Raw genomic sequence first — 18207 nt, 5'->3', positions numbered from 1 at the left:
TAAACTCTCGGGTCTCAGTTTCACCGTCTGTAAACTGGGCCTCTGAGGGTCACCTCGAGGAGTGCATGCGCTCCACAGGCAACACGGAAGCGCAAGGCCCCGGGGTGAGTGGCGGCCCCATGCTCCCATTCTCTTCTAGTCCTGCCCGTCTCCCCTACCTTCAGGAACGTGGCCGTCACTCCTGTGGCCGCTCTGTGGCTTCAGACGGCCGCAGGGACCTGACTCTGCCACAAGCACCACCTTCATGAGCAGGACGCTGCACGGGGTTCCGTTCCCGCCGGCCCTGTGGGAGTGGTGGACAAACAGAGCCGGGCTCTGTCCTCAGGGGGCCTGAACCGGCGGAGCAGCTGGGCCCAGCCCTCCCTGCACGCCTGTGGCCCCCACGGGGCCCTTTCCTGTACAGCGGGGTGACCCGTGTCACCCGTCCACGTCCATGTGTGAAGTGAAGACATTCAAACATGACACATTGTCCCCTCTTATTTAAAAGGCTTTCTGGACAGAGCGTACCACGGCACTTGCCAAACAGAGTGCCCGAGGCACACGGCCGGGCTGAGGAGCCTGGCGCTGATCCAAGGGGTGGGAGCGGTGCCGAGTGCCACCAGGGCCGGGCTGAGGAGCCTGGCGCTGACCCGAGGGGCGGGTAGGGCGGGAGTGGTGCCCAGTGCCGCCAGGGCCGGGCTGAGGAGCCTGGCGCTGACCCGAGGGGCGGGCCGGGGCGGGAGCGGTGCCCAGTGCCACCAGGGCCGGGCTGAGGAGCCTGGCGCTGACCCGAGGGGCAGGTCGGGCGGGAGCAGTGCCCAGTGCCGCCAGGGCCGGGCTGAGGAGCCTGGCGCTGACCCGAGGGGCGGGCCGGGGCGGGAGCGGTGCCCAGTGCCACCAGGGCCGGGCTGAGGAGCCTGGCGCTGACCCGAGGGGCGGGCCGGGGCGGGAGCGGTGCCCAGTGCCACCAGGGCCGGGCTGAGGAGCCTGGCGCTGACCCGACGGGCAGGTAGGGCGGGAGTGGTGCCCAGTGCCGCCAGGGCCGGGCTGAGGAGCCTGGCGCTGACCCGAGGGGCGGGCCGGGGCGGGAGCGGTGCCCAGTGCCACCAGGGCCGGGCTGAGGAGCCTGGCGCTGACCCGAGGGGCAGGGCGGGAGTGGTGCCCAGTGCCACCAGTGCCTCGGAAACCACTCCAGGAGCACGTTTCTGTATCAGTTTGCTTCCGGCCGCGAGCCATAAAATTATACAGCTGAGCGAATTACCTGCATCCGCATCCGCACCCCCCCCCCCGGCCCCTACGCCACCCAGACGACGCCGTCTGTCTGAGCCCGAGCGCGCGGACGCAGGGCTGGTGGGCCAGTCCGTCTCGCAGGGGCTCGACCAACCGCTGTCGACAGCTGAGAACACAGCATCAATCACAGTGACAACGGTGGAGGCGGCAGCTGCTACTGCTCCTTAAATACACAGACCCTGGCATTCGGGGCAAGAGGTCAATAAATAATGAGGATAATGGTAATAATCCCCATCATTATTTCCATGGGGAAGGACATTTCCACAGGGCTTCCCGAGAGAGAGGCCCACTGGTCAAGTGTTTAACATGTATCTTCTGAATTTAATGCTATTTGCAAATTACACTTGAGAACGTGGGGAGGGGGTGCAAGGTGCAAGGTAGGGACTGTCGTTTCTATTTCAAAGTTGCTTCTTGCTAATGTGGGCCCATCCAGAGAGCAGAGAAGCTGACTGACAGGCAGGCAGTGGCAGGGTCAAGGCAGTCTGACCCTAGTGTCCACGCCCTGGGCTCAGTGACCCTGGGAGGTAGGACCCACGATCTGGCCCGCAGCTGACCAGGCACAGGTCCCGGTTCAGCCAGGGTCCCACAGCTGCCCGTGACCAGCCAGCACTGGCATGGAGCTTGGCCTGCCTCCCTCCTCCAGCCTGGAAGAAAAGCCCGGTCTGGAACTGTCCGTGGTGCTGAAAAGCCATCTCCCCCCCCACACACATACCAGCCCTTTCTGGTCACCTGGGCTGCAACAATTAAGCTTCCAAATAAGTCATAGGAGTTTTTGTTTGTTTTTGTTCTGTGTGGGGTGTTTATTATTTGGGTGAGTCCCCTAAGTCACTGGTTCTTGTCCCCGAGATCTGTGCCTGTCCTTCAGGAGGGCAGGGATGGTGACAATGCAGCACCCAGTCTTTGTGACTCTTTAGGAACACACCCACACGAAATGACTGGCCAGCCGTGGGCGCCTGAACCAGCAGCAAGTTCCAAGCTCAGCTTAGCCCAACGCACATTCTGCCTCTGGAGCCCCAGGGCAGTTTCTGTTTCTAATTCACAAGGAACCCCAAACTCCTTTCCCGGTGCCCTGCCCCCTCGCCACTCCCGCCTCCAAGTCAGGGCTGAGTGAGCTGCCGCCACAATTCGCTCACACCTCCTGCGTGTCACAAACGCCCGGAGGCCGGTGTGCCAGGACACCCAGGATCTAGGGCGGGCCCCCGTTCAGTTTACACTTCCTCTGCCATCCCTAGCTCAAACGGCAAGGTCATGAGCAGGAAGCCCTGCCTTCCTGACTGCTTATGTTTACAAATCAACAAGAGGACTGCTTGTGGTCGTGAGCCCTGGGGGGGGGGGGGGGGGAGGGGAGGGAACGTGTCCCTGGCCTGGCCGTGAGCACTGCACCTATTAGCACACCTGCCCTGCACTTAACCCTCAGGCGTGCTGCCCGCACACCTGCCTTCCCTCCAGTGTGCCCGCCCGAACCCACACCGAGCACGTACTGATACAAACGACATCTGCTGTGGAAGGGGGTCCTAGGGATGAGAACACCAGCCAGGATGCGACCCTTCCTGCTTCCGAGAACCCCGTCTATCGTGCGAGGATCTCGTCTTAGTGGTCATCCGTCACTATTAAATCTAATTAACTCATGTTTGCGCAGGGCCTTTCTGTTTACACGTTTGCAAGCATGCCGTCTCAGTTCATCTACGTCTCAGGAACCGTGAATGATCGCTTCCAACTCTGAAACGCACAGCCAGGCGCAAGGAAACCGCAGAAGGTTCGAATGCCTTCCTCCCTGTCGTCTGCTCGGCCGTGAGCGGGGAAGCATCTGGAGACGCGCTGTAATCGAAGGCTGGCCCGAAGCCATGAGCAGCGGCCGAGATCCTGTCTGTGTGACTGAGGGTGACCACGATCCCGCCAGGCACTTCAGAAGAAACGGCTGTTCGGTCCGCTCTTCCCCTGGTAGCCGTGCCGCCCGGTGGGGAGCCGGGCTCTGGCGGGACTGCCGGCCTGAGTCTGCAGCCTCACCTGTGGCCCAGGGAGAAGCACGCTGTGCTCTGAACACCTGACTGTTACACACGGTCCACTGAGCAAAGCTGCGAACCTGTGCCGGGGTGCATCCGGGTGAGCGCCCCAGAGTGGGTGCTGCAGCGGGGGCTGCACCCGGGCATCCCCCCTAGGAAGATGGGCGCTTGGCGTCCGCGTGCCGGCTCTGCAGTAAGTACAGGTGCGGGGACTTAGCCCAGCCCCACTTCAGCCGAAACAGATTACCAAGTTGTCACAAATAGAAATTATGCTAATGAAAGATGCTTTAAGTGATTAATGAGCCTCTTCCCTACGACTGTTTTCCACTTTGCCTCGTGCACTTTGAGAATGCCGGTGCTGGCGTTCTCGTCCCAGCAGCGGGGCGCCGGCCTCTGGGCTCAGCTCCCCGGTGTCAGACCTAACCGGACGGAAGATGCCAGGCAGTGCGCTGAGCTGCTGGGGGGGGGGGGGGCTGCAGGGCTTCACCGCTGCGGGTCTTGTTGGGCTGAGAATGCTCCAGGGGCGCAGCATGGGGGGCAGGGCAGGTGACATGGAGAGAGCACTGCAGGGGGGGGGGGGCGGGGACCAGTCGGCGGCACCTGAAAAAGGTGCTGTCTCTTCAGACTCCATCTGAAAACTGGGGACAATCTGGAGGTGCGGGCAGAGACCAGAGGCTCTTCTGCTGTTCCCAGCACAGAGCCGGGAGCACAGACTCCGAAGCCAGGAGGCCGGATGCAAATCCCAGCCCTGCCACTGACGAGCAGGGCGACCTGCAACAGGTCCATTAACCGATGGGGTCTCAGTGTTCCCGTCTGAAGGATGTGGATAAAAACTACTTCAGAGGATTTTTCATTTTTTTTAAGTGAGAGGAGGGAGATAGTGAGGCAGACTCCCATATGCGTCCTGACCAGGATCTACCCGGCAACCCTGTCTGGGGCTGAAGTTTGAGTACCGTACTATTTTTAGTGCCTGAGGCTGATGTGCTCTGGCAGGAGCTATCCTTAGTGCCCAGGGCCATGCTCAAACCAATTGAGCCACTGGCTGGCGGGGAGAGGGAAATAAGAAAGAGGGGGAGAAGCAGATGTTCACTTCTCCTTTGTGCCCTGAGAACCAAATCTGGGATTGCATACACTGGGCTGATGCTCTATCCACTGAGTCAACAGCCAGGGCCTTCACGGGGTTTCTAATAACATTAAGTGAGGAATAAATCTATGCAAATGACTCAGAGCAGTGCCTGGCATGGCAGTTTTGTGATGCTGCTCTATAAGACACACGCTCACAATATCGTCATACCAACGTCCACAGACTGTGTACGACCACCACATGTCCCCCCTACACAAACACAACGCACGCTGGTTCATGTGCGTGGTCACAGGCATACCACACGTCACACATCCCACACAGTGCACGCACACACGCCTGAGGTAGGCCCTCTGGGGAAAGCCTGCCCTGACCCTCACGAACCAGCCAGATCTGAAATCCATGCCCTGTGTGTGCCACGCTGGTTCCTCTGAGTGATTCCAAGGTGAACCTGGCAACCATATCTGGATTTGGGGAAAACATCAATCAAACCTGGTCCGCCCACCTCACTCCCTCTGCTCCCAAAGGCCAGCAGCCAGAGCCGCTTCCAGCATCAGTGGGCAGCGGCCGATGTCTCCACTCGGGGATCAGGCCTCCGAACCAGGTGCTTGCCAACAGCCGTGAGAGCTCAGCTCCCCAAAGGCGGGCACAAAACGCAATTCTCCGCCCCGCCCAGGACGGTCACAGAGTCACAGAGTCAGCTGCACGGGTGGCAGACGCTGTCCGCGTCCAGGTTCCTACAGGTAACACCAGCCTTGCTGACACGGCTGCTAGAAAGACAGTGTGCGGTGTTCTCAGGAGCCTTGTTTGAAGATAATTTTTCTTACGGATGAGAAGACGCAGCCCCATCAGGAAGCATCTTGGAGAATGAGTGAGAAGGGAGTCAGGGAGGGTGAAAGGTGTCTTGAGCGATCCAGTCTGGCTCTCCTGTCCGTCTGACGACTGGGCGGAGGGGCCGGCTGGAGGCAGCCTCTCCCCACGGGAAAGAGTGACATGGCGGAAGAAGAGGCGCCAGGCGGGGGTGGCAGCGTTCTAGCTTGCTGTCCCTGTCCTCACCGACCCGGTGGCGGGCACTGGGCCCGTGGCCTTGTCAGACTGCTCTTGAGAAGCCCAGACAGAAACTGACAGCAAGCGTCACAGCCACTGCTGAGCTTCTTGGGGATAAAGGGGCACCCTGTGTCTACGAGGCCAAACACAGGCCCCTCAGCAACGCACAGCCAGGTGCACGGGCCATCCCAGACCAGCTCCTGGAGGGCAGCTCCCCCCGGGACGCACGGCCCTGCTCTGGGGGAGAATGCCATGCCGCTCCATGGCCCCCTCTCCGGTCACGTACGTCACCTGACTGTGCGTCCCACAAAGATACTCCCCCTGCGTCGATTCTCAGGCGGCCGAGGCCTGGTCTGACGCTGGGCTTCTTGGGCGCTCTCTGTCTGGCCCTCAAATCGGCCGGGTGGTTAGATTGTCTCCCGACGGCATGGGCGATGTGTGCTTGTCGGCCACCTGGCAGCACCTGCCCAGCGGCTGCCGTCCGTGCGTGGCCTTCGTGGAGTCAGCTGAGCTGCGCGCCCTGCTCTCGTCGGGAAACCCACTCGGGGCTGGATCCTGGCACGCTGGCAAGTGTCTCGGCAACCCCGGCGATGCCCGCTGAAGGGAGACTCGTGACAAACCAGGGAGGCGAGAGGCAGCCGGCACCAGCTCGCTCCCCCGCCCGGGTCATGCACGGGCCTCCCCTCCCTCTGGAAGAGGAGCCGGGCTCTACCTAAGACGAACCGTGCCAGGTGCCAACACCTTCCTCGTGGCCCTCACGTCCCTCAGCAAGCAGCGGCTGAGCTAGTGCCCGTCTGTCCTGCTGCATCGGTGGAGTGGGGGTTCCCTTGCACCAGACAGCTTCACCCCACTGTGCCAGGCTTGTCCCGGGGCCGGGCCCACAGCCAATTTTGCTAATCATAACCACAGTAGGTCACAACCAGCACATAGCAGGTCATCAATAAACCGCTGCTGAGTGAGCAGATGCCTCCTGACCTCAGAGCAGCACAGCCCAGTTGCCTGAGCTGGGGCGTCCCTTCCTCACCCTCTCCCGGGAACTGGGACAGGCTTGGAGGAGGGCCGACAGGGTGCAAGTGCAGGCTCCTGCTCTCCACATGGGACCTGGAGAGGCAGTTCCACCTGTCAGGCAGGACAACACACCCGGGGCGTTGCTGAGACCATGACAGGACGACTCGCACCCGCCCACGGCAGCACCGGGAGATGGAGGGGTGACACCTGGCCCAGACCCTGGGAGTGTGGGGAGGCGGGCCCCCAGCCCCAGGCCTCCTTCCTGCTTTTACATGACCCATGGTGAGACCACTCAGGAGGATGAACCCCTTCCTGCTGGGTTCCCCAAGCACACGGCTCCTTCCTGCACTGGCCCTGGGTGACAGTGAGCTGGGCGGAACCAGACCCAGCCAGGCCGGCCCAGCTCTGCATGAAGCTTCCTGAAGCTGAGACCCGGGTGGGGGGCGTCCCCCCATCGGTGGTTACAGAGCCATCTGACCACAGAGGCCGGGCCTGAGAGCCAGCAGGCTTCTTTGGGCCGGCCTCACAGAATGTGAGTTGTTTTCACGACCCTCTCCTTTGGGGACCGGGACTGGCGGGCGAGTGGATCACCAGCAACCCCGCTGGGTTGGTCCCTGGCTCTACCACTTGCTGGCTGGACTCAGGTGGGTCAGCCCCCCTCGCTCTCTATGTCCCCAGTGGAACCAGAGTGCCAGGTAGAGACACGAAAGCCCTCCACGGCCGGAGGGGCAGCAGGCCTGGACGTGGGCACACCCCGCTGCCTCCGGGGCTGCACCACTTTGCTCACTCCCCAGTGGGCACTGACAGGACCCCCAGTCTGTGCCGAGCTCTGGGGGACCATGGGAAGGACGAGTCTGGTCGTCCCCACCTTTCCACTGCTCTCTGCACAGAAGACACACGCCTCAGCTCCACGGCATGCCAACGCGGCTCCTGCCGTGAACCCCACGCACTCTGGCGCCCAAAGCCTGCGCCTGAGGTGGGAGGGAGAGTCTGGGGCGATCTGAACCACACAGGACACTGCGACCGCCCCGTGGCCACAGAATCCATGTGTGAATAAGACAGTGGACAAACCTCCACGTGGCGACTGGCTCTTCCTGGAGACGTTCTCTGGACGAGCCACCCTCTCACTCCTCAGAATCTGTGGATCATCTCCACCTCGTGTCCTTATTAAACTTCTACTTGTCCATAGGAAGCCCATTCCGACGTCACCCCCTCTGTGGAGCCTTCCCTGACTGCCCACCCCCAGCACACGGCATAGCACTCTGGCGCTGCTCCCCGGCAGGGCACCAACTCTCAGGTGACACGCCCACACCTGCTGGACGGAGCAGCCTCACGGGGGCCTCGCGTCGGCCTCTCCGCTGCCCGCCTGGAGGGTCTCACTTGGTGCCCGGCCCCGGTCGGCGCTCTGTAAGGACTGCTGCACAAACACAGGAACACGCGCGTGAGCCTGGGGTTTCCCCGGAGTGCCCACTCATCCAGCAGAGTGCCCGCTGGCGCCAGGCCGGGCCGGGGTTTCCCGGAGTGCCCACTCATCCAGCAGAGTGCCCGCTGGCGCCAGGCCGGGTTGGGGTTTCCTGGAGTGCCCACTCATCCAGCAGAGTGCCCGCTGGCGCCAGGCCGGGCCGGGGTTTCCCGGAGTGCCCACTCATCCAGCAGAGTGCCCGCTGGCGCCAGGCCGGGCCGGGGTTTCCTGGAGTGCCCACTCATCCAGCAGAGTGCCCGCTGGCGCCAGGCCGGGTAAAGCCCAGGGCGGAGCTGGTCCCGCCACAGAGCTCTGCACCGCTGTCCTTCGGGACGCCTCTCGGTCCCCCATGTGGCATCTCCCTGACTAGCTTGCCCAGATGCACGGACGATTTCAGCCCCCAGACAGCCGCCCCCTGTGCTCCGCTATCAGCCTGAGGCGGTCCCCGGGCCTGGCACCGGCAGTGGCCACCAGAGCCTGTCACAGACCGAACGGCAGCCCCGGCAGGGAGGCGGGGGCCCAGGCCCTTCCTCGCCCCGAAGCGCCACGGCAGCTGTGGGCCCTGCAGGTGGCGGGAGGCTGGGAGAAACGCCGCCTCTCCGGCCCGTGCCCCCTCGCCGTGGCGTTCCTGAGCTCCCTGCGGCTAGAGCGCCCTCGGAGGTGAGAGCCCGGGCAGGCGCCCCTGGTCCCCGCCGCGGAAAGGATATGATCTGCCAGCAGATGCCCAGCTTGCGGCTCATCTCCAGGCCCCGCGCCTCCCGCCGCTCCTCCTCCAGCTGGTTCGTGTGTGCACACCGCTCCTGCTGCCCAGGGGACTCTGGGAAACTCTCGAAGCTGAACTTGTCCACCTGCACAGCCATTCTGAGAAGGGGAAACACAGAGGAGGGTTAGTCAGGAGGGCACCTCCTCCCATGGGCACTGGGGGTCGGCACCAGCCGGCGGGAGAAGGGGCGATGAACCATTATCGCAATTCATAATGAACTCCTTCCAAGAAAATGAAACAACAGACTCCCTGGGCAGCCCGGCTTCAGGGCTGGTTCTCTGAAGGGCACACGGCGTAGGACCGGAGACTGGTCATAGAGCCCGACCTCGGGGAAAGCTCAGGTGCCCTGGAGACATTTTAAATCCTGGAACAGGGCAGGGCAGACAGGACCTGACCTCAGAGAAACAGGCACTTATCTAATCCTGGGGATCCCAAGGCCCCCTGGAACTCCAGTCTCATCATGGGGCCTGCCTGTCGCCCCACTCTTCATCCTTGGCCAGACAGACTGTGTCCATCAGCCCCTGCGTCCCTCTGCCCCTGCGTCCATCGGCCCCTGCGTCCCTCTGCCCCTGTGTCCATCGGCCCCTGCATCCCTCGGCCCCTGCGTCCATCGGCCCCTGCGTCCCTCTGCCCCTGCGTCCATCGGCCCCTGCGTCCCTCTGCCCCTGCGTCCATTGGCCCCTGCGTCCCTCTGCCCCTGTGTCCATTGGCCCCCCCTGCGTCCCTCTGCCCGTGTCCATCAGCCCCTGCATCCCTCTGCCCATGGCTGTGGGCCATTCTCACCCTCCAGGTTTCCACTCGAGTATCACGCCCTCCACACGAACCCCGCCCTGCTGGCTGTGCCCAGCCCTCGTGGCCCTGGCTGCTTCTGGAGCACACGGGCCTCTCCCTGCCCGAGCCTGCATGCACACTGCTGCCCAAGCTGGGAGCATCTCCTCCTGCCCCTTGCACAGCCGGGCCCTTCCCTCCCTCCCTCCCCGGCGACCTGGTCTGCTGCACCACCCTCACTCTCCACCCGCCCTGCTCCCCATGGCAGTGCCCGATCCATCTCCACGGTGGCATCCGTCATGAACTGCAAATATGTGTTTTTGCCCTGAGGGCAGAGACCCTCCTGCTCTGGTCTGCCAGCCGCCCAGGCCCAGGGTAACGCCCTGCACGCCGCAGTCACATGGCAAGCGGCTCACTGGCTGAGTGACCGCGGACCTCTCAGGTGCCCCAGGCCAGTGTTCCCCCCCCCTTCAAGGCTGCCGCAGCCTCTGTGCCTGTACCTGCGGCCAGCTTCATCCCCAGGTGCCGCCGCCGCCCCTGGTCTGCAGGGGACACAGCACGCATGCCTGGTGCCTGCGGCCCGCCTCCCCTCCTCACTGTGACATTCACGAGGGCAGGGGCTGTGTCTCACTGGTGTCTGAAACCTCGCCTCTTGGCACACAACCAAGCACACAGGGACACTAAGACAGTCCAAAGGTGTTGCACAAATGGATGAAGGGAGGAGGGGAGGGAAGGGGTTTCTCCCCGCCAGCTCCCCGAAATTCTGTTTGCAACGGGAAAGGTGACCGAGAGTCAAGCACTCAAAGGACAAATGCGGCATTAGTATCATCGCAGGCTGTGCTGGGGCCAACCCACCAGCCAGACCCGGCAGATTCCCCTGGCCTTGGGGCTACGGCCTCTGACACCCAGGAGAGCGAGGGATTGGTACTCAGGGCGCGCCAGGGCAGGACTGCAACCAGAGCCACGGCAGCTCAGGAAGAAGCGCCAGCGGGGCGACACTGACTCTCCCGCACGCGGCCAGGGCAGGCGAGGGGCGGGCACGCCGTTCGGGGCGCAGCTGCCCGGGCTGGGCGGGGACGCTGGTGTGAGCACACTGTGCAGCGAGATCCCCGTTCTAAAGTTGCACTTACACTGTATTTCCTGATTAGAACAGGAGACTCTGAAAAAGGAAAGAAGAATTGGAAAAGAGAGAAAAGCATAAAACAAAGCATTCTTCTCTGTTGTATTTTAATGCCGTTTAAATAATGGTATATGCATCTGCGTAAGTCACTGTGTAATTATCGTTTTATAGACGAATACACGTAAAGACTTGTTTTATTCTCTTAATAACTATGAACACTTTCACTTCATTAAAAATTAGTCTGCAAAAATATTCTATGCTACGGCGGTCCTGTAATTTACGTCCCGTGTTTTAGACTCCCAGATATTATTCCACTTTTTAAAAATTTACTATTGAAAACAATCCTAAGCATCGTTGTGCTTACATGCCTTGTCTGCAGCCCAGCATAAGGCCAGCCCAGCACCTCAGACATCTCTCGGCCTGTTTTCTCCATTAGCAAGCAGTTTTTCTTAACAGCAAGGGAGCCCCCAAATCTCAACGCGGGATTAAAGCCGCAATGCTCTCCACCTGCTGCACGCAGCCTCGGACGGGGAGGCGCCCACGTGCCGGCCAATCGTAACTGCAGCACGGTCCTTCTGCCTGCGGATGTGCTCGCACCCCCAGATCTTTGCTGGGGGCGGGAACCACAGACCGGAGAACGTCCGTGCAGTTCCTCACCGGAAAGTGTCCAAAAAGTAATTCAGAAACATGGCTGGTCCTCTGGCAAATCACAGCAGGAACGGCAAACACTGACCTTGGAGATAACACAGGAAGGGAGACCAGGAAACGAGGGCGTGACCCAGGGCGCCAGCGCCTGCCCTCTGCTGCCGGCGGGGGCGTGGCCCTCTGCTGCCAGCGGGGGCGTGGCCCTCTGCTGCCGGCGGGGGCGTGGCCCTCCCAGCGGCTGCTGGGTGCGCAGGGGCGGCCCAGCCCCCTCACGCACGGGGCCCAGCCGGCACAGAAGCAGGGCCTCTGCGCGATGCCCACGCCAGCACGCTTTGCCGTTTTTGTTCGTACTGTTTATTGTTTGATCAAGTAAGGGCCCTGTACCCGGCATGAGCGTGTGTGACCTACAGTGAGTGGCTGACCCACGGTGCCAACCTGGTCTCTGAGCTCCCTGGCCAGTCGTTCTCAGAAACGGGAGGACGTCCACCAGGAAGATCGGGACGAGGCCGGCTCCCCAGGGAATGGACCGAGCGTGGACGACCACTGCTGACCCAGGGAGCAATGCCCAGGGCGGGGCTGGCCACCCGATCGAGGGAAGGCCGCCTTCTTGCCTGCAAATTTTCCCCACGTTCCTTAACCTCTTTACAGCTCGGCCTCTTCTGTAAAACAAGGAAGGAGTGGCCGGGTCACTGGTCACTCTGCGAACAAGTGTAGACGATGTGTGCACCTGCACTTGGCCCCTGGAGAGTCCCTGAGATGGGCTGAAGGAACCAGACGTGAATCCAGACGGAGGAGAGGCCTGGGCCCCGGGCCACCGGTCTCCTGGGACGGGACTTCCTCAGTCTTACAAAGCACACCGTCAATGTCAGCTCTTCCACGGGATCCGACCAAATGGGCCCTCCCAGCACCCTTCCTCCTAGGACACACAGGTCCCCTCACCACGTGACGGCCCTCACTCCTGGGACACGCGGGTCCCCTCACCACGTGACGCCCCTCCCTCCTGAGACACGCGGGTCCCCTCACCACGTGACGGCCCCCCCTCCTGAGACACGCGGGTCCCCTCACCACGTGACGGCCCCCCCTCCTGAGACACGCGGGTCCCCTCACCACGTGACGGCCCTCCCTCCTGAGACACGCGGGTCCCCTCACCACGTGACGGCCCTCCCTCCTGAGACACGCGGGTCCCCTCACCACGTGACGGCCCCCCACTCCTGAGACACGCGGGTCCCCTCACCACGTGACGGCCCCCCCTCCTGAGACACGCGGGTCCCCTCACCACGTGACGGCCCTCCCTCCTGAGACACGCGGGTCCCCTCACCACGTGACGGCCCTCACTCCTGGGACACGCGGGTCCCCTCACCACGTGACGGCCCTCCCTCCTGAGACACGCGGGTCCCCTCACCACGTGACGGCCCCCACTCCTGAGACACGCGGGTCCCCTCACCACGTGACGGCCCCCACTCCTGAGACACGCGGGTCCCCTCACCACGTGACGGCCCCCACTCCTGAGACACGCGGGTCCCCTCACCACGTGACGGCCCTCCCTCCTGAGACACGCGGGTCCCCTCACCACGTGACGGCCCCCACTCCTGAGACACGCGGGTCCCCTCACCACGTGACGGCCCTCCCTCCTGAGACACGCGGGTCCCCTCACCACGTGACGGCCCTCCCTCCTGAGACACACGGGTCCCCTCACCACGTGACGGCCCCCACTCCTGAGACACGCGGGTCCCCTCACCACGTGACGGCCCTCCCTCCTGAGACACGCGGGTCCCCTCACCACGTGACGGCCCCCACTCCTGAGACACGCGGGTCCCCTCACCACGTGACGGCCCCCACTCCTGAGACACGCGGGTCCCCTCACCACGTGACGGCCCCCCCTCCTGAGACACGCGGGTCCCCTCACCACGTGACGGCCCTCCCTCCTGAGACACGCGGGTCCCCTCACCACGTGACGGCCCCCACTCCTGAGACACGCGGGTCCCCTCACCACGTGACGGCCCTCCCTCCTGAGACACGCGGGTCCCCTCACCACGTGACGGCCCCCACTCCTGAGACACGCGGGTCCCCTCACCACGTGACGGCCCTCCCTCCTGAGACACGCGGGTCCCCTCACCACGTGACGGCCCCCCCTCCTGAGACACGCGGGTCCCCTCACCACGTGACAGCCCTCACGGGGTGCGGAACCTCCGTCCCAGCTCTTCACCTACAAACTGCGGCTGACAAACCCCATTTTGTGCAGATGACCAACGGCAGACCCAGAGAGGCCAGCACTGGGCCCAGGACACAAAGAACACTCTCTGAATAGTGGCTGCTGCCAGAACCCCTGATCCCATGGTGCTGAGAGGGGAGGGAGACCCCAGAGCCAGCTCTGGAGGAGCTGCAGGCCCCACGTGCGGCTCTGTCTCGTCTGGCATGTCCTTGGCGCCCCCAGCCCCCCCCCCGGACAGTCTCTGCCACTGATGAGCCTGCTCCTCTTTGATGAGTCACAGTTAAATAAAATTAATATGACGACTGAATGCCAATTTTCATGTTTAATTTTATGGCCAATGTGACAATAATAGTCAAGAGCTGGCACTAAAAAAAGGTGCTGTGATTTTTAAAGAGTCTATTTTGGAGAAAAAAAAAAAGAAGAAAAAAAAGCACTGGTTTTTAAAATACCGTATCATATGATTCAGTCTTTGAACAGCTGATAACCTCGCCGGGGAAGTCAGAATGATGGCATTTCAATACAAACCAAGGAGTCGGATTTAGAAGGACTGCCCACATATAATTAAGCTGAGTCCCCTGGGAGGTAATTGGCAGTCAGGAGGCTGGTGTTCTAAATGTACGTAGAATGTCGTCGTGGAGTCTGGGGCTCTGCAGAACCCCAGCCCGTTCTCTGCTGCACAACCGGCTACAGCCCCCGTGAAAGGCAAGCGGCCGGCTTCTGAGCCATTCGTTTCAAACGCAAGGGGCTGTCAGCAGGCAAGAGAAGGGAATGAACAGCGACATGTGGATCGCGCCCAGAAAGAAGATAATTTTCTGGAAAGAGGAAGGAAGGGAGGGTGGGAGGGAGGGAAAGAAATCCTTATTGTTATTTTTAATTAAAGAGAAAAGAGATACTATATCCTAAAAATCTGTGCCCTGCGCAAAAACACATACCAGAGCAACGGTGGCCACCACAGGTGGCCCAGCCAGGAACGTGCCCACTGCTGTCCCCTCCATCTGCACAGCGGCCGAGGTAAGGATCACGTGCCCCAGGAAATACTGTCACCTGCCCAAGGCCACGGGGGGGGGGGGGGCACATGGGAGACACGGGCTTCCCAGCCAGGCCTGGGGACCTGGAGCCTGTGTAGTTGCTGACGAGAGGATCCCTCGTGCTCACCTGCCACCAGGCACACACCTGGCAGGTGCTTGTCCTGTGCAGCAACAGGGACGGAGCGCTGGATGAGGGGTCGGTGCAGCTGATAGGCAAGCCTAGGCCGGGGGTCAGTCCCTCCTGGCCTCTGCACACGGAGTCCCTTTGCTCCAGGCATGGGGTGGACAATCCCCCGGCGGGGAGATGCTGAGAGACACGTGTGCCAGGTAGATCCTGGGTCCCTTTGTTGTAAAAGCCTGTGTCTAAGTCTGAAAGACCCTGCGGCCCTTACTCTGAACCTGGGGTGTCGGGCCCACCTGCATCTCCAGTTTGACTGTCAGCTGGGCAGAGGCCAAGGGCGGGGACTGGAGTGGCTGTCAGGGGACGGTGGCTACGAGCCACTCAGGCAGCTTCTCAGAGGACTGTAGGGCCTGAAGCCTCTGGTGTGGAACCAGCCAGCTGCGGAGGCCTGCGAGAGGACGCAGAAGGTGCCCAGAAAGCATCTGTGTGTGCATTCGCTCACCTCATGTTTAGGGGGGCCTGTGTCACCACCACCCCTCACCGAGGGGTGAATGAGGGAACACAGCCCGCTGCAGTCCCAGGTAGGAAGGACCCGACTATCAGGCAGTCGGGTGTGCTCAGGGGCCCCTCAGCAAGGAGGCCGGCCGCACCCTCCCTGGGCCCTTCAGACCCAGCCAGATGCGGCCTCGCTTCCCAAGCCCGAGTGTTCACTTGGCACCCGACTTCCTCGCCCCCCACACTCGGCGGCCCCTGGGGTCTGTGCCCGTGTCCCCGAGGACGGCCGAGTTGGCCACTGCATCTCAGAACCAGGCCTCGTCCCTGACACTGTAAGAGGGCGCTGAGTCCTGGTCTGGCACGCACAGCCTCTGAAACAGCCCTTCAATGCTGACATCTCAGAACCAGGCCTCGTCCCTGACGCTGTAAGAGGGCGCCTGAGTCCTGGTCTGGCACGCACAGCCTCTGAAACGGCCCCTCAATGCTGACACCTCTCATGTCAAGTCCATGCCCACTTTTTCTGTGTTTGAAAGAATAATAAATGCCATTTCTCAAGGCCAGAGACGGCAGCCCTGTGACAGAGCAGCCAGCTCTGCAGTCGGGACATCAGAGCGACTCCTGTCCCAGCCAACGTGCGCGGAGCCCAACCTCCACCCTGCATTCCGCACACGAGCACTTCCTGTAGGGCCTGAGGCACGTCACTCAGCACAGAGGACACGCTTAACAGAGCGAGCTCCACCGTAATCTCATCGGGCTGCCAGTGCCCGCCCCCCAAACCATGGGGAGAGGGGTGCGGGCTGGGTTCCTACTTCCTGGGGTCACTGTTCATGGGTTTCTCTCCGCCAGGCCTCCCACGGGTCCAGCTTCTCCATCGTAACAGGGCCAGCTGGGTTCATGCAGCTCCCAGTCCAGCTAAGGCAGGACAAACCAGAGCCCGATGCCTCCCTCCTGCGGCCTCTGCAGTGGGACGGGGACGGGCAGGACTCCAGGTCGGCAGATGGGAGTTCAAGCCCCGATTCCGCCCCTGACTGGGTGTGCGCATCCGGGGGGCAACTGCCTGACAGTGGGGTCTCATCTGAGATTGTGTACACCAGCAGCTTTCACACTCGGGGATCGGTGAAAACAGAATTATTTTGGGGACTGCTAAGGCAGAAATCACCCTGAGCATAAGTGAACTCAACAAAGATCACTGGGCCTATAGTCTTCAGACAACATCAGGGACGGGCACCACATTTCCAGTGGGCTGGTCCGCAGACCGGCCACTGAAAACACTGGTGTATTCAAGAGGCATGGGCTCTGCAGCTGCACAGACCTGGATCCTAACCCATTTTGTCACCAGGAGCTGAGGGCCAGAGGCAGGTGATCCGGGTGTCTCCAAGCCTCCGTTTCTTATCTGCACAGTGGGTTCCCTACATTGCAGGTTTGGTCAGGATAGCGGAGAAATTATTTAAACCACTTGGCACATAATTGGTGCTCAAATAAAATTGCAGTTTACTTTTTCTGGGTAAGGAAAACAGGCTGAATCGGATGGAGGTGATAGGTGCACCACTGTGAGTAGACTGGGAAATCACAGGGTTGTATGCGGTAGACGGGCAAATTGTACCGTGTGTGAGTCCCGTCTCAATAAAGCTATTGTCAAAAATTATAGCTATGAAAAGAGAGCTATCACAGGAAAGATCAAATGAGAGAGCTTTCACGGAGATGTTGTGAGGTATAAAGTGCCACATCAATGCTACATGTTTTATTAATTCTTGTCACTTACTGTCCTGTGTCCCTAAACACTTCACCAAGATGACTATGAAAGCAGCCGGGCCTCCCGCTCTGCCCTTGGCCCCGAGTTGGGCAGCGTCACTGCGTTCCCACGGTCCTGGCACAGGACAGGCACGGCAAGTTAGGACAGTGGCCTCCCAACAGCCTCTTCAGGCAGGAGCCTCATCTCCACTCCCCCTTCCTGCCTTTCAGCCCCGCCCACGGCCCCGCCCACAGCCCCCCAGGCCAGGCCAGGGCGGCCAGTGTAGGGCCCTTCCTGTGTTGGATGTCAGAGATCTCAGCATTTCCCCCAACGTGCCCCGTCTCTGAGGACGGGTTTGGGGTTCTTTCCCAAGCTCCTCACTCACTGTTCTGCGGAAGTTCACACGGAGGTTAAAATGCTGGTCAGATTCTTTACTGGTTTTCTACAGAGCAGGGACAGCTAACGCTGCCTGAGCACTGGGGACAGGCAGGACGGGCAGGGCGAGGGGGCCCGTCCCAGGACGAGCATGTCACTGCTGAGAGCCAAATGTGGTGGAGTGGACAGCGACCACAGACCCTGCATGTCGCTCAGACTGGACAGAGGGGGCTGGGACGGGGCACGGCTGGGCAGGCAAGCAGGGCCTCACCACGTGTGCCCACGTCTTCCTCCTCGGCTGCTGCCCAGCCGATAGTCACAGGGCTGGGCGAGGACCACGCTGGAAGGGCTGTCGAAGACCAGTGTTAAGAAGAGAATCAAAGAGGCAGCACAGAAAAGGACAGACAGAAGGAGGCAGAGGAAAAGGAGACCAGCCGGAGGGGACAGCCCATGCTGAGGCCTTGGAACTCTCACAGGGAACCCTCGGAGTGGGGTCTGCCACCTTCACAAAGCAGGTGAGGCAACCGACGTGACCAGCAAGGGCTGGGCCACCGCCTTCCACAGAGCGTGCGGGAGGCGGGGTGGGGCGGCAGTGGGGGGCTGGGCCGGACTGTCCGCAGGCCCAGAGAGAGGAAGAGGAGGAGGGGAGATCATGGGCACATCCCTGGCAGATTCTTCCCCAGTTTGTTACTGTAGAAAGAACGCAGGAGAAATGGACTGGACGTCTGGACTTCAGACAGACCGGGGCAGCTCCCTCCTCGAGCTCACCAGAAGCAGAGGGTCCCTGGAGACAAGTCCCCCTGAAACAGCTCCGTGGACAGCCAGAGGCACGCCCCGCGGGGCCAATGCACCACCCATTTCCACAATAGGCAAAAACACACAGGTGACGCGGAAGGATAGCAGGGCCGCCAGGTTCTCCATGGAAACAGTTCCCGGTACATAAACGTCCCAGTAAGCGGAGCTGAACTGGGGAGCGGCCCCTCACGGAGCACGTTCTTGCAGGCCAGGCTCTTGCGGCCTTGTGCAGTCCTCAGAACCACCAGGCCCTACGTTATCACCGTCAACATCTTAATCCCAG

At 61.5% G+C, this 18207-nt stretch overlaps 1 protein-coding gene across 4 annotated transcripts in view; it reads right to left on the bottom strand.

The window, feature by feature from the left end:
- Nucleotides 1-18207, bottom strand: part of TRAPPC9 (trafficking protein particle complex subunit 9) — a 355177-nt gene that overhangs the window by 81034 nt on the left and 255936 nt on the right. For all 4 annotated transcript variants that reach the window (XM_066265607.1, XM_066265609.1, XM_066265608.1 and 1 more), the window contains one exon: nucleotides 8579-8731. In XM_066265607.1, coding sequence (XP_066121704.1) covers nucleotides 8579-8731 — 153 coding nt within the window. The remainder of the gene's footprint in view (nucleotides 1-8578; nucleotides 8732-18207) is intronic.

The sequence above is a fragment of the Saccopteryx bilineata genome, chromosome 3 (assembly GCF_036850765.1).
Source record: "Saccopteryx bilineata isolate mSacBil1 chromosome 3, mSacBil1_pri_phased_curated, whole genome shotgun sequence".
Classification (NCBI taxonomy): Eukaryota; Metazoa; Chordata; class Mammalia; order Chiroptera; family Emballonuridae; genus Saccopteryx; species Saccopteryx bilineata.
This window is presented reverse-complemented; position numbering and strand designations above follow the sequence as displayed.